Source organism: Trachinotus anak, unplaced genomic scaffold (genome assembly GCF_046630095.1).
Source record: "Trachinotus anak isolate AG129_WGS33_773 ecotype Australia unplaced genomic scaffold, CSIRO_AGI_Tana_v1 ptg000010l, whole genome shotgun sequence".
Lineage (NCBI taxonomy): Eukaryota > Metazoa > Chordata > Actinopteri > Carangiformes > Carangidae > Trachinotus > Trachinotus anak.
In genome coordinates this window covers 16,234,927-16,249,632 of record NW_027273861.1, presented here as the reverse complement: position 1 = coordinate 16,249,632, position 14,706 = coordinate 16,234,927, and the positions used below count along the sequence as shown (strand labels likewise).

The window sequence follows — 14,706 nt, the reverse complement described above, 5'->3', positions numbered from 1 at the left end:
GGATATTTTGCACATCATTTAGAAGGCTGACACGTTTTTCCCACCCATATTTACTTGTGTTTGCAAGGGGAATAGACTTTGCTGTAGCAGATTTTATGTAACAAAGGACATGTCACTATAATAAATTCTTTTTATTAAAAACTAAAATTGTTTGTAATCAATGTAATAAACGCTGCTGTATGTGTAGAAATTACAAGGATGTGCTTCGGTGGGTGTGTTATCTCGCTGAACTACAAACGCTGCCGTTTAAACGGTAAACTACGTTTCCCATGATTCTCTGCTGTCATGTGGGCGAAGGAAGCTAAACCGATGAAGAGGGGCTAGTTGGCATTACTTGATTAAATCTTGATTTTATCAATTGAATATCGACGTTTATTACTTTGTAAAATATCTCAGTGGTCAGAAAACATTTTTTTCATCTAAACTACGTGTACGGCTTGGGCGAACTGTTGCTGTCAAGCAGGAATCATCTAAAATAAGGTAACTTAAATTTTGTATTAGCAAACCCAGCTAACCCCTGTTAGCTTAATACGAAATATGAAGAGGTAGCGATCAAACATTAGCTGCCGTCATTTTGTGAAGCTTTATTTCCATATTGTGCTGTATTGAAGTGTTCATTTTCATTTTTATTATGTGTGTGGCAACTGAGGTAATTTCATGTTGTGTGTAGCGTTGTGGGCTTTTTGTTTTTTTTTTGTTTTGTTTTGTTTTAATCTCGCTATCGTGAGTTTTAGGTCGTCATTTTCACACGCTGCAGCTCTCCCCGCGGTCTGTTACCGACACTGACAGAGCTGCAGTTTTGTTTTGTTGTTTTTTAATTGTTGAATAATTGTGCAATGATACTGTTTTTCCAGTGGAGACACCCAAGTGTGTGAGAGACTACAAGAGAGAAACAATGATGGTGTTTGATCTACCAACACACTAAGTTCTCCGAGACAAGACATCTGATGAAAAATTACTGCAGCATTACAGATTGTAAGAGTCACTATATATTTTTTAAAATGACGGCTTGATTAGAGGCTAAACTTTAAACCCCATGAGTAAAAACACTTGCTCGTTACTAGTTGTCAAATTGTGGTTCCGGTTTGAAATGAAGCACATATCGTGTTGTCAAAAAGCATAAAAACCAACAAGTTTTGGTTTGCCTCTCCAATCTCTCGGGCCTTTGGTAGACCAATAAGGAGTTTGTGTTGTGGCTAAATGATGTATAACAGAGCCAATATTGATGTCATGTGAGTTAATGCAAAAGATGCCGAGGTTTTTTTTTTAGATATTAAACATGTAAGGTTGAATGACATGGAAACTGGTATAAAACCATATATTGCACGATTAGTTGATCAACAGACAATCAGCATTTACAATTGACTCACAATCGATTAATCATTTAATATTTCTCTCAAATATTGCCTCTCAAATGTAAATATCTGCAGGTTTTCCTATGTCTTATTTATTAGTAATCTGAATTTGTTACATTGGACTCTGGGGAATTGTGACAGACGTTTTTTTTTTTACTTTTTCACATTTTTCTAGACTAAATGATTAATAATAATGAAATGATAATAATATGTATTTATATTGCACTTTTCAAAATTGACGTTACAAAGTGCTTCACAAAGGCAGCAGTAAAATAGAAACAATAAAATTAATAGATTTCAGAGAGAAGAAAAATAAAAAACTGAATCGAGATATTATTCATCAATGAAAATAATCGTCAATCAATTTTCAGTTGAACAATTTTCTAACTGATTAATCACAAGAATAACTCTTTCAGCTGTACTGATTTGAATCAATTTTTTTTTATTTTTTTTTTATTTTTTTTTTTTTTTCAGCCGGCATGGAAGACAAGGCAAATGGCTCTGTTGACACCAAAAGGTATTATCTCCAATTGGTGTAATTTTTTTGTGTAACATTTTTTACTGAAAGATTTGATGGAATGTGTTAAACCACTGTTAAAGTCCAGTGTGCGTGCACATCAAGTTGAATCCATTCACTGTTGACCCCACAGCCCAGTAGAGAATGGTCAGATGCCAGACCCCGCCAACTGGGGGGTCGCCGATGTCGTCAATTACTTCAAAGCCACAGGGTTTGAGGAGCAAGCCACAGCTTTCCAAGATCAGGTTGGCGTGCTCTTCTGCTCAAAATTTCTGTCACATGATGGAAAAACAAACTAGGATGTCAATCAAACATTTCTCTCTCCAACTGACAGGAAATCGATGGCAAGTCCCTGCTCCTGATGACACGTAATGATGTCCTGACAGGGCTGTCAATAAAGCTCGGCCCTGCGCTGAAAATCTACGAGTATCACGTGAAGCCGCTGCAGACTCAACACCTGAAGAGCAACGCCTCGTAGCAACACGTGCCGTCCCAACACCCACCTCAGTGACAATCATCGTGTCAGGAGACCCCAGGTTAGCTACTGCTTCACAAAGACTCCTCTGGCCACAGTGGCACCTTAACAGGATTTGAATGCTGTATGTTTTTATAAGCATGGACCCCAAAAATGGGTTGCACATGGAGTCCACTCAGTTCTTTACCCTTTCAGCCATTCTTATTTCTGCTGTTTGAGATATGTATTTTATTTTATTTCTTATTTTTTTGTGTGCGTGTGCGTGTGTGTTTTATTTAAAAGAAGGAAATTTTGGGGGGGAATTCTCTGCAGGTATGATTTTTGTGTGCGTGTGTATATATACATGTGTTAATGCGTGTGTGCAAAGTGAATTAACGGTTATGTCGGTTTTTAAAAAAAGTATTTGTATATAAGATGATATATAGCTGAAAACTGTGTACGTTCTGTCAAACCTGAACACTTTGATACGTGCAGAAAATTATTCTAATGCATCCCATTTTCCCTTGAAATCATTTTCTACGCTCTAAACTGCGCAGCTGAGTCCATGAGTCGTCCCTAGCATGTAACGATGAAGCATTTTGTTTTCCCAGACACAAGGAGCCAACCAAAAGCCTTTTTGTCCCTGCACACCTACATTAGCTAGGCTTGAGGCTCTTAATATGAAAATATTTATGTGTATATATTCTTATTATGTTCTTACCTGTGGTGCTTTCAGCATTGTCGCACAGACAACTGTATTGAAGTGTGTATGACCAATGTATATGTGCAACATAACACTGGAGTTTGAATATCTGAATCAAAGATTTTCAATAAATGGTGCTCTTTTCTCACCAAAGAACAATATTAATTTAAAAGTTTATTGACAGTGGTTGTCTTTTGTTTGCTTACATATTCACATTACAGTTTCAAATGTTTCAATCATGTTTAGAAAATCGTCAGTTGGAATCCTGACAAAACTATTTAAAAGGTCATTGTTGTTTTCAGAACTTGATTAGGTCTTCATGATGCGACATTGACTTGTCACCCTTAGTAAGGATGATATGTTGATCTCAGAAGCAGCATTTTCTGGATTTGTGTATGTGCCTTCACAGCTTTGCTCGCTGTTTCCTGCGTACTGTCCCTGTGATGTTCCCTGAGGGGTTATCCAGGGGAAGGAGTACCTGTAAGCAGAAAAAAAATACAATAATACCTGATATTTCCATGTCCCAACAACCTGAAAGATTCTTTGTAATCAAAACTCACCTCATCTTTATTGACAAGCCCCATTTTCGTCATGTCTATGGTGAAGTAATGCTGGTTGGGCATGACGATCTCTATTTCATCCACCTGAAAGACAGAATACTCGCGTTGATGCCTGAGTTTTCTGAATAAGCCTGTTAAATACTGTGTTTAGCAAAGTATTCAACTTTGAATATTTGTTATAATGTGTGTTTGTGTGAAAAGTACAGATGACAAGATTGATTCTACGCACATCTGTCAATTCTTTTCTCATTTTTGGTAAGGGAATGTTAGTTTGTATGTAAAGAATATGTCAGAAACAGTGACTATAACAGATTTTTAACTCAGATTACTGAAATAGACTATGTAACTACAAATGTTTGTGAGGTGATAGTGAGTGAATTGATCTCATGATCTACATGTGGGCGTACCTCAGGAATTCTGTCCAGGACCAGAACCTGCGCGTCATAAAGGGTCTTCTGCACAGAAGGGGAGAACTCTCCACGACCGTAGGGGCCAGCAAACTTCTCAATAATTGTCTCCTTTACGCACTTCCTACAGGGGCAGCGATGTGATGATAATTAAATGTAGAAAGTATGTCATTTCACTTTTAGGATTTTTGATATACGTCTCATTCATTTGAAATAGGAGAGATTTTTCTTCAGTCTTTTCTTTGATCTTTCTCCTCTATGGCAGATAAAGACTCCATCACCATCATGGATACCTACCACTAAGACGTAATGTGAGTGCATTGTTCTCCTTTTTAAATTACCATGCAGCGTCAAAGTCAACATCCTGGATCTTGTTGTAGCGCCACCTAGAATAGACAGAGGTGCAGAAACACCTGTCTTTGGTCTCTTGCAGAGTAGTGAAACGGTCTCGGAAGAAACCCTCGAAACCCGACTGGGTGGTTTTAAGCACCTTCATGTTCTTCAACCCAGTATGAACCACTGGGATGTCTGTGTGGGGCACAGAGTCAGTGAGTGGATATGGCGTAATCAGAAAGATTATGAAACTTTTGACAGTCTGCAAAGTAGCACAGGAGGGACACACACTGGACTCACTGAAATACTCATCACAAAACTAGAATCTGTAGCAGCACTGACAAGCATGTAGCCATGGTTTTATCTCCTCTTGTAAACCACAGAGGATTTAATCAACAAGCCTCAATATTTCAAATTGGACATACATGTAGATCAAGCATCCGCACGTCACCATTCACATGTTAACTGAGCCAGTGAAGACCTTGGTACTGGGTGTGTGCCCTGCTGCTATTGTCTGAGCCACACCGGCCTCTTACAAGCACAGCTTCTAAAGATGCAGCTGAGCCAAAAGGTTTTGTGTTCATAGAGGAAGTGGGAAAGTAGATGTTTTGGACTCCTTTCCAGTAGGTTATGGTAGATTTTCATGTTTTCTCAGAGGGAAACAAAATGCAAACGTGTGTGTGTGTGTGTGTGTGCACGCTCACCGTTCAGATTCTGTTCAACATCGCAGAAGCGACAAGCCTCTGGGCTGAAGATGAATGCATGAGCATGTTCTACCCCATTCTGAGAGAGACAAAATCTGCATGTCAGAGCATTACACAATCACACTCATTAATGACAAGAAGGAGAAATCTAGTTTGATGATTGATATTGCAACTATTGATGAGCTTTGCTGATGAGTGCGGTCAAAAGTGTGCCCTGGTGCACCTGAACCACGCTCAACGGTGATCAACACTGCAGCAAGTTGAGAGGTTAATGCACTGAGGGTCAGCAAAAACAAGATTTTCAGGGATGCTTGAGTTCCTTTAAGTTGTCTGAATGGGAGATACTCTACACAGTTAAAACAAGTAAAAAGACTCCTGTGTTTTACCTTCTCCAGCCTTCTCCATGGAGCCTCCTCCATGTAAACCCGGGCCCTCAGCACATGGTTGAAGGAGGTCAGGAAGTGATTACAGATATCCAGGGAAAACTGCTCAATGGTCTTTACCTGAACAGATGTGCAGCACATAAAAAGAGGAGTGACAGGCTGAAAATATAGCAATCTAAAAAAAAAAACTCAATAATATGGTTAAAGATGAATGGGAACGCAAAGGAAGTGTAGACTTTAACAAGGGTCCTAACTGGACAAAGTTTTATCAGGGAATGTTTGCCTTTGATGTTATCTGATCAGCATTTGTTTGAGCTGTGAGTAAACAGGGGTCACTTGAGGTAAAAAAAAAAATCTCTACGTCCATGACCTTGACCTGTTCAATGTTTGAAACCGCTGTTTTCTATTTTCCCTGAACTAAAGCTGTAGTAACTGTTCTGGGATTATGCCATTAAATGTAATATCACTGCACTTTAACAAAGAAGAATCCTTTTGAAATTCAAAGTCCAATTTATTCAATTTACAGAAAATTCAACTTTAATAAAATCTCAATAAGTAGATGTACAAGTACTGCGTGTTGCTGACAATGCTGTTGAATCTCTCTTCACCTCAGACATCTATGTAGCTGCTCTGGTTATTTAAAGCTGGAAGACAGAACTTTCCTCTCTCAGGCCTGGTGAAAAAACAGTCCCTCCTCATTGAATTTGAGTTCATTTCATTAACTAATAATAATAACATTACTAACATCACCAAGTTGTCCTATTTTCACCTCTGAAATGTCCTGTAGCAAGAATGAAGTTATTCCTTAGTCTGGGCGGACTCTGAATTCACTACTGTAATGTTTGTTCAATACACCTCTCTTTTTGAAATATATGACCATGTCACACCGGTTTCAGCCTCTCCACATTGGCTCAGCTTGGACTCCTTGTTACATATTTAATATTACATGACCTTATTTCCACTATACTTCTTATTTTGGAAATCTTTGATATTTAAGAGTCACTTTATTGCAGAGTCCACACCTTACCATGAATCCTGGGTCCCCATTGCTCTTGAAAATTTTCCCTATGGATTAAATTGTTGTCTGTGGAATAATGCAAGTGTTGTGATGAGTAGGACTTTGATGGGTTGCCCTCATTCAGCCCATAAAGTCTCTGTAGCTACTGGGTGTTAGGTCTTTGTGGCTACTGCCCTGCTTGATGTAACAGTTGCTGCAGTGCACTGAAATGAATCTTGTGTCTGTCAGTAGACATGGGTGACCTACCCCTCTGATCTTGGCCAGCGCATGGACGGTGTTCTTGATGGTGTCGGTGGGGATGATGTCCGAGTTGTCTCCAGTTAGATAATCCCTGCGTGATTTGAGTGTGAGCTCCACGTCAGCTTTGAGCTCCATGATGGAGTGGTGGCTTCCCTGTCTCCTGATGACCAGCACCTTCACTGCGTTCTTGCCATAGCCTGTTCGCACAAACTCCACATTCTGCACACACACAAAGCACAGGTTACTGTTGTTGTTCAGGACTTTACAGTGATGTAAACAGGTCCATTTGTGCCACAAGTACACATTTTTCTGATATTCTCAACTGTAGATTTACTTCATTTGCAGTATCTGTATTGCTGGATTGTCTTCTTCTTCTTTCATTTAACATTTGGTCTTCGGTGTTGTGTTACCTGTGTGCTTTTTGTGTGCATTTTTGCAAGAGTTTTTTAGTATTTCATTTAGTCAGGATCTGTTCCCACCATTTCATTTCCCGAGCATGATTTCTTTCTACATTCATACATTCATTCACCCCTGTAAGTTACTACTAAAACTGGTCTTACGGTTGTGTTACAAAATCAAAAACATAAAAAAACACATTTGAATTTATCAATATGCTTTTGAAAGCAGAGAAATGAGTGAAAATATTGCAAATGCTTATTATTAGTTTTCTCCAAGAGGATAAGTAATTGTTGTTAAACATGATCATTTGATATCTGCTGTGTGAGGAGAAAGAAATAAGAAATTAAGTCTTTACTGACAGAAATATTTGGATGTTAGTGGTTTACAATTCTAACATTTGTAGATCGGGTTCTGGCCCTGTGGCTGCCGAGCCCAAATATTAGACAAACTCTAGTGCTGGATCATTATTTAAGGAAGCCTCTGATAATCAAAAAAAAGTTGATTATGTTCTGCTGTTTAAGATAAAATACTTGTGTGTAAATCATAATGACTGTTACCTGATTTGAAGCAGTTGCCATGGTATCTTCTGTCCTATATCTGCTGTCTGTCTGGCCTCAGTCCCTGTCCTGCTACTACCAAAAGTTGTCTCTACTCATGGAGCAGGATTTTGTAGAGAGGGTGGTGCCACCTTTTTACTCAAGCTTAGATGATGTTTGACCTGTTTTACCTGTACTGTGTGTTCAATTTTACTTTCAGACATGCAAATCTCCCTCTATTACATGCACAGGCAGGATCATAGAGAAAAACCAAACATTTCTCAATAGAGATGTTTTTTCTTGTATTTTATTCTGTTCTGCCTTTTATTGTATTAGAGGACTCTCTACAATGTGCCCTCTCATAGTTCCAGTCAGTGTGGTTAAATTTAGAGATTAAATAGCTGAGACTCGCTGCACATACATGAATATTCTGCACCTAATAAAAATGTGCATGTGTAAACCCTGGAAAAACATGAAATCAGAAGGTTTAGGCAGAAACACACATCATGTTGACAGCACAGTTCGACTAAGGCCCCCGTTAGAAAGACTTTTTAAGTATGAAGCAAAGGCTTTGTTAAGGATTGTGCGCTTAAGTGCTACAGATAAATTGTAGCAAATTTGGGGTGTCCAATTTGTGAAACAGCAATATATGTCGTTGCACACTTGTTTGACAGTCTATGTTGGGGAAATTATATCTGAAAATATATTCATTTTCATTGCATTCCAGCTGATACTTTTCACTGAACAAATGATAAATAATAAATAGTCCAAAAGAATGTCTGCTGATACAGTTCATACAGATGTCTCACACCAAAATTCACTTCATTTTAACTTTATTTAATTCACTCCCTCTAAAAACAATATTCCCCTGTGACCTCTGCATTTAAGTAGTTTACAATTTTTAGGTACTGCTACTTTGTACTTCTAAATAATTGGCCAAGGCCCAAAGAGGTAAAATATTACTTAGATAACATATTAGAAAAGTAATGTTTATGTATTTTTACTTCTAATGATGTTTAGAGGGGACCAATAACCTGATTATTTCAACTTTTCCTTTAAATAAATGTGAGAAGGAATCATTGCCCAAGGAATGGATTTTATTTGAGGTTAAATTTATTCACCCATAAAAAGTTGAATAAAGTCTCTCTTATTTACATGTTTGTAATGTTTACTTTTCCGCACTGTCTGTTGGCTATATCAGTAATTCACAATTTAACTGTTTTACTGTCCATGTTAACTTCTTCACTACTGGTTCCTCATTTGAAGTAACTTGAAAACACAGACTAGAAAGGTAACAGCACAACTCAGTTTCTTTGATTTACTTGAGTTTAAGCCCAGCTTCTAAAATATGCCTTTCATTTAATGAATTACCTCAGTCGGTGCCACTGACGATGTAAAAATAAAATGCAAAGTCAGATGAAAGTATTTCATAGCTTTCTTATGGTGAGATCATTTTTCTGTCCAGATGGTTTTCAGTTCAGTGATCTGCAGTTCCATCGCTAATAAAAGATGACTGTGGTTGTACCGAGAAGCTCCCAGGTGTGAACAGGTACAACACTGAAGAGGAAAAACTATCACTGGATAAGTAAAGGTACAATATATAGACTATATAGAGCCACCCAAACATTTAATTCAATATATCCCCTAGTCCTTTCACTATTCCCCTGTCATGTGACCACATCTTATGACTTCCTCTTTTGCATGTGCAAACAGATGTACTGAATCCACTTTCAAAGTTATTCAATCACAAGGCACACGACCTGACAATAGATTTCAGATTCACTTTCTTCGCTGACTGCTGAACAAAGAAAGTGAACTTCACTTCGGCGACAGGAGTCCTTCAGGATGGCCACACACCTCAGTTTATGCTTCCAGATTGTTGTCATGTCTTTGTCTTGCACAGCGTGTAGCACTGGAATTTCCTGTAGAAATGAAGCTGGTGAGCCCGTTGATTGGTGAGTTGATATTGTACATACACTGACAACAACAAAGCTATAATGGCGCAATAGTATCACTACTGCGTTTTTACTTACAGTGAACGGGATGTCTTGTGTCTTTTAGCAGATAAAAAGACAAACTATATTGTTGGTACTAGCTATGTTTTGATGCATTGTGACATGAAACTGAAAATCTGTTCAACAATCCTTTAAATGTTCCCAAGATGCCCTCTTTTATAAATACAAAAAAAGTATATTTCTCTCTCAATCGTCTGCAGGTTTATCATCTACAAGCTGCCTAAGTATAAGATTGGTGGGATCGGCAGTGGGGTGGACTACATGTACCTGGACCCCTCAGTAGAGAGCTGGCAGATGAGTAAATTCACCATTAACATCAGTCAAGGAGCCATAGGGAACACACTGAACCAGCTTTACATGGGAAAAGCCTACAAGGTGAAGTTGTATCAATGATCATCATGTGGGTTTTACACACTGATCTTTATATAGGTGCACAGAGACCCTGTGGCTTTAATCAGGCTTAACACAGCTCTGCTATATGTTGGTGCCAGTTGGCTGACTGGACACTCCTTCCATTTGTTTCCTATGGGGAATAGAACTGTAGCTGGACATGAATAAGTTTCCCCAGCGAGATGAAGTAAATAACACGGTCCTTCCTCATGTCATATGCTTCTTTTTTTATAATGCACATTTACTCTTGTTTTGCATATGATGAGATTCACAATTCTAGCACTCTAGTACACAATATTTGTGAATTAATTGTTTGTTAAAGAAAACAAGGTGATGGTCAATATCAATCTAAAGCCATTAGCTGGTTAGCTTAGCTTAGCATAAATGCTGGGAATGTTGATCATACTGATTTAACTCATACAAAAAAACTGAAGTGTAAAAATGCGAAGTTGTTTCTTAAATGTGGGGACTGGTACCAGGATTTTCTTACCTTCAGACAGAGCCAGGCTAGCTGCAGATGCCCCCCACCCTCCCGTTTCCGGTCTTTGTGCTAAGCTAAGATAACCAGCTTCTGGATAAACAGAGACTTTGATTCTCTCATTTAGCACTGAATGTATTTCCCAAAATGTCAAACTATTCCTTTAAGAAATTAACAATGGTTGTATGTACAAAATAACAGAAATTTTAAAGGAAAATCACATTGCAAAAAGTGTACTTCTCCATATATTAAATGTAGCCTAAAACAAGCGTTTCCCTCAGTCTAACAGCTCAGTCTACGCACTCTACAATGATGCTCCGCCAGTCCTGGATTATATGCAAAAATATGGACACACTAAAGGTACAGCAAATTATGAAAAAAATGATCAGATTTGTATTCACTAGTTTTACACCTCTCGTGTCTCTTTTCGAAGAGAAGGCACCTGAGGGTATCACTTTGAACATGTATTTTGTAGTGTGCTACATTCAGGGACCTGTATATTTTTTGTGTCTGTGATAATTAATGTGGTATCTCCAGGCTGTAATTTTGCAAAAAAGAACAGATCAATATTTTTTTGTTGTCAGAGGGAGGAAATGGGCAAAGAGCATCTGTCTGGTAACAGCTATTGACTCTGGACACAATTTTAATGGTTTGTTGTACGTGCTTTTGTGTGTAAAGAGTTTGTGTGCATCCTGCAGGGGTGCTGCTCTTTGACCGCTCTCAAGGTTTCTGGCTATCGCACAGCATTCCCCACTTCCCCTCGTTCCCTGAGAGAGGCTACCTTTACCCCTCCTCTGGCAAAGTCAATGGCCAGACTGCTCTGTGTGTGACCTACCAGTATGAACAGTTTCTCCATATAGGTGAGTGAACGCTCATGAAGCAACAGGGCCTGACCCATTCCTGCTCTGTACACATCCCAGACTTCAACTTACAAAACTCTCTATTTGCTGAAAAACAAGAAAACATTTACACTGCGACCAGGACTTATGTAAGTCCATCAGTAGTTTATATTCATACAGATGTTCATGACTCCAAGTGTGCACACACCTGAGAAGGTTTTTTCCAATGATGTTTCAGCGTTACGTAACATAATTTCTAGCAAATGCGCTGAGAATGGACTGTGAAGAAACAACATTAAGGCATTTAAATTTGAAATGAAAAATATTTGCACATTTATAGATGGCTGATTTTTGAATAAGAGAGAAGGAGTAGATGTAAATTTAGGATTTTTTAAAAAGGTAAAAAGAAAATGTGGAAAAAGACACAAATTTTTCATAGGAGAATGTTTTTATTTGTCATAGAACATGTCTGGTTGGGGTCTTTATGGGAGTTTTAAGAGGACAACAAGAAACAAAGAAACACTATGAGCAAAGCTGTTGAAAAATGCTGTTTCTGTTACTAATTTAGAGTTTTGACAGCTCATGGCATTTGTTTTGTATTGTATTGCGATAGCCTGTATTTTTGGACATTAATCAAATGCTTTTAAATTTTACCATCTGAAGAAATATTTTAATGGATAGCAGCTCTTTTAAGAAAAACATCCATATGTGGAGAAATCTGAGTGACAGCCATGCAAGAGCCATGCAAGAGTACAAAACTGAAGTCAGTCTCAATTTCTTTTATTTTCTTTTTCTTTAAATAACACAACATGACTAAACAAACAAATACAGAAAAAAAAGAGTGTTTTATGTAGCTTTCCTCACACAGGAATATCCATATTCAGAGATAGTGGACACAGAGACTTGTCAGGCTTGATACTTTCTGGCTGGTAGAAATACTGTCCATCTTTACAGCAGCATATAGTGCACCCTGTGTTTTTTTCTAACATACATTATATCTTATTTCTCTCCTCTTTGTGATGCGTTCCCATCCTTCTCCAGCAAAGCAGGTGGTCTACCTTTACCCTCGTTTCTATAACTGCTCTGTACCTGCTGCGTTCTTGGCCGACCTGCCGCAGCTGGCCCAGTTATGTGAGGGTTCCAAACCACCGCTGGCCTCAGATAAGGGAGTGGACCTGCTTTTCTCAATTCAAGGGGAAAAGTTTGTCAGTTTTGTCAAATCGGAACGCTTTGTGGATGGTAAAGTATTTCTGGCGTTCTGATGGTCATTCATGATATTAGTTACATTTAGTTCCACAACCACCTTTGTCACTCCAACAATTACACCACAGAAAATCAAAACTGCAGCTGTAAACTCTGCACAACTTAGCAAAAGCATCTATCTACAGTCTTGTTTGCACATTTGTGTGGCTGCCACAGTCACTCATTATCAGGTGTAGACACACTATCATGTCAGAACAGTGATGTGCATAAACAGACTCCACCCAAGGCCTTCAAAAGTACTCTCTGTTGTGTCCTTTTATCGTGAGGCAATGTACTTCTTATCATATTACTATGGACAGTTGTGTGCAGTTAATTTTACCTCTCAGATTATTTCATTTGTAGGATTTTTAGATGTTCCAAATAGGGAAAAAAAAGTACAATATGAAGTTTATACTGTATTTGCGCTGTAAAATATCACAGAGCTCATACAAGATTTTCAGCACCACACTCATGACAGCATAATTACACCTCTAAGCAACTGATATTTAACTGTCCAAAAAGTTTGCATTTGTGTTTTGCAGATTTATATCCTAAAAGACTGCAAATACAAATGATATGACATGAGCTTATTGTTTGTTAATTCTCTTTAGTTTTTCTTCTTTAAACCTATTCTGATGCATTTTAATAAACAAGCTTACTTATTAGTTAAAATTGATTTTTTTAAATTTTATTTACAATCATCTGTTTTGACCCTCTGACCCTCTCACTGGTATTCATTCAGATATCTACACAGGCTGGGTGGCTCAGATCCTGGATGCTGACCTGCTGGTGGAGAGCTGGCAGAGACAAGGTCACGTGCTGCCCTCCAACTGCTCCCTGCCCAAACACACCATGAACATCAAGAGGATTCGGCTTCCTGGATCAGTTCTGTTCCAGTCCTACGACGACCACTCCAAATGGTGTGTATCGCAGGCTTACGAGGACCAGGTGACCTGCCTGGGGGACCTGAACAGGGAGAGGGCCCAAATGTGGCGTGGTGGGGGACTGATCTGCTCCTTCAATCCCTTGATTTACAAGGCTTTCAGACAGGCGGTGGACTGGTACATTGGCTGTTGAACGAGAGAGAAAGACAGGATGATTAAGACTGTATCAGACTCAGACTCAGATTTAAATCTGTTTCAAATTTGTATGACTAAATGTGGAGGGTGATCCCGTTAGACCCCTCGGGCCACACAAGAATCAAATTAAGCATCAATTTTAAAAAAACACATTTAACATTTATGCGTCAGTGCGAGATCTCTTGTATAAAGGCCTACATCTTGACACACAACAGTTGCACCAAAAAGTTTGCTTTATCAGTGGAGAAAACAAAGTTGAGTACGATTTTGATTAGCAAATGTTAAAGCTTTAGATGCTATTGACTAAAAGACTTTAATGTAAATATAAAGATGCAAGAAACAAGTGAGATTTACCTTCATCAACTTACCTGTGTTTGGGTTTAAGAAACTTTATTTCTTCACCTTTTATGTTGTTGGGAACTGTGCATCTAAATTAAATACAGCTAATTCTCAATACATTTTAAGTGTAAAAGATCAAAGACCATCGTGGCTTAAAGGTGAAAGATAAATATGTGTGGGGAAAGAGAGAGAGCAGCATTTGCTCCTATAATCACCTCAGTGAAACTTGTGTGAATGAATAGACATGTACATTAACCTCTTATCTGTATCTATTAAATGTTTTCTTATATTTTTTGTGGGTGGAGACTGTGTTTGCACTTGCCATCATCATGCCTGGGCAGCCTTGACTGTGGCACTTTAGGAGGAGGGTGCAATGGGCTTATCCCTGAGAAAGTTGGTGTTTTGGGTAAACGGTGTCACCTAGTGGTCAGACTGGTAGAGTTATACTGGAAGAGAAGCATTTTCTCTGTGGATGATTACAAAGTGTACATACTGCACCCATACTTGTCTATACACTACCTTACAACCTAAATTCTTGTGGAGATTATTTCAGAATCATATTCTTCATACTAATAAAGACATCTTAGCCTTATTCTGTCGTGTTATAAAGACACTAATGTCATATTTTACCCTGTGGTACAATCTCTTCGTACAATGTGTGACAAAACTGGTTTACCAGCAGAGACAAAGATGACAAACAGGTTGTGTAGGCCAA

General features: G+C 38.5%; 3 protein-coding genes across 4 annotated transcripts; 2 read left to right on the top strand and 1 right to left on the bottom strand.

The window, feature by feature from the left end:
• Positions 1 to 282: 282 nt before the first annotated feature.
• On the top strand, positions 283 to 3,204 carry samd13 (sterile alpha motif domain containing 13). The gene is made up of 5 exons (XM_071487957.1): positions 283 to 480; positions 855 to 975; positions 1,830 to 1,872; positions 2,006 to 2,117; positions 2,207 to 3,204. Exons 2-5 carry the CDS (start codon positions 948 to 950, stop codon positions 2,348 to 2,350), a joined length of 327 nt encoding a protein of 108 aa, XP_071344058.1. The 5' UTR covers positions 283 to 480; positions 855 to 947; the 3' UTR covers positions 2,351 to 3,204.
• On the bottom strand, positions 3,191 to 7,787 carry uox (urate oxidase). Its single transcript, XM_071487955.1, has 8 exons — positions 7,631 to 7,787; positions 6,681 to 6,893; positions 5,420 to 5,536; positions 5,034 to 5,112; positions 4,338 to 4,524; positions 3,997 to 4,120; positions 3,590 to 3,673; positions 3,191 to 3,507 (listed from the first exon to the last, which is right to left on the bottom strand). The coding sequence occupies exons 1-8, from the start codon at positions 7,649 to 7,651 to the stop codon at positions 3,433 to 3,435; spliced, it is 900 nt and encodes a 299-aa protein (XP_071344056.1). The 5' UTR covers positions 7,652 to 7,787; the 3' UTR covers positions 3,191 to 3,432.
• A 117-nt stretch (positions 7,788 to 7,904) lies between these two features.
• Positions 7,905 to 14,278, top strand: LOC139627221 (deoxyribonuclease-2-beta-like). 2 transcript variants are annotated; one of them, XM_071487954.1, is made up of 6 exons: positions 7,905 to 9,564; positions 9,825 to 9,999; positions 10,774 to 10,852; positions 11,191 to 11,352; positions 12,373 to 12,570; positions 13,328 to 14,278. In XM_071487954.1, exons 1-6 carry the CDS (start codon positions 9,455 to 9,457, stop codon positions 13,648 to 13,650), a joined length of 1,047 nt encoding a protein of 348 aa, XP_071344055.1. In that variant the 5' UTR covers positions 7,905 to 9,454; the 3' UTR covers positions 13,651 to 14,278. The 2 variants fall into 2 exon arrangements, with proteins under 2 accessions (XP_071344055.1, XP_071344054.1); XM_071487953.1 differs by having other exon boundaries at positions 13,316 to 14,278.
• The last annotated feature ends 428 nt before the right edge of the window (positions 14,279 to 14,706 follow it).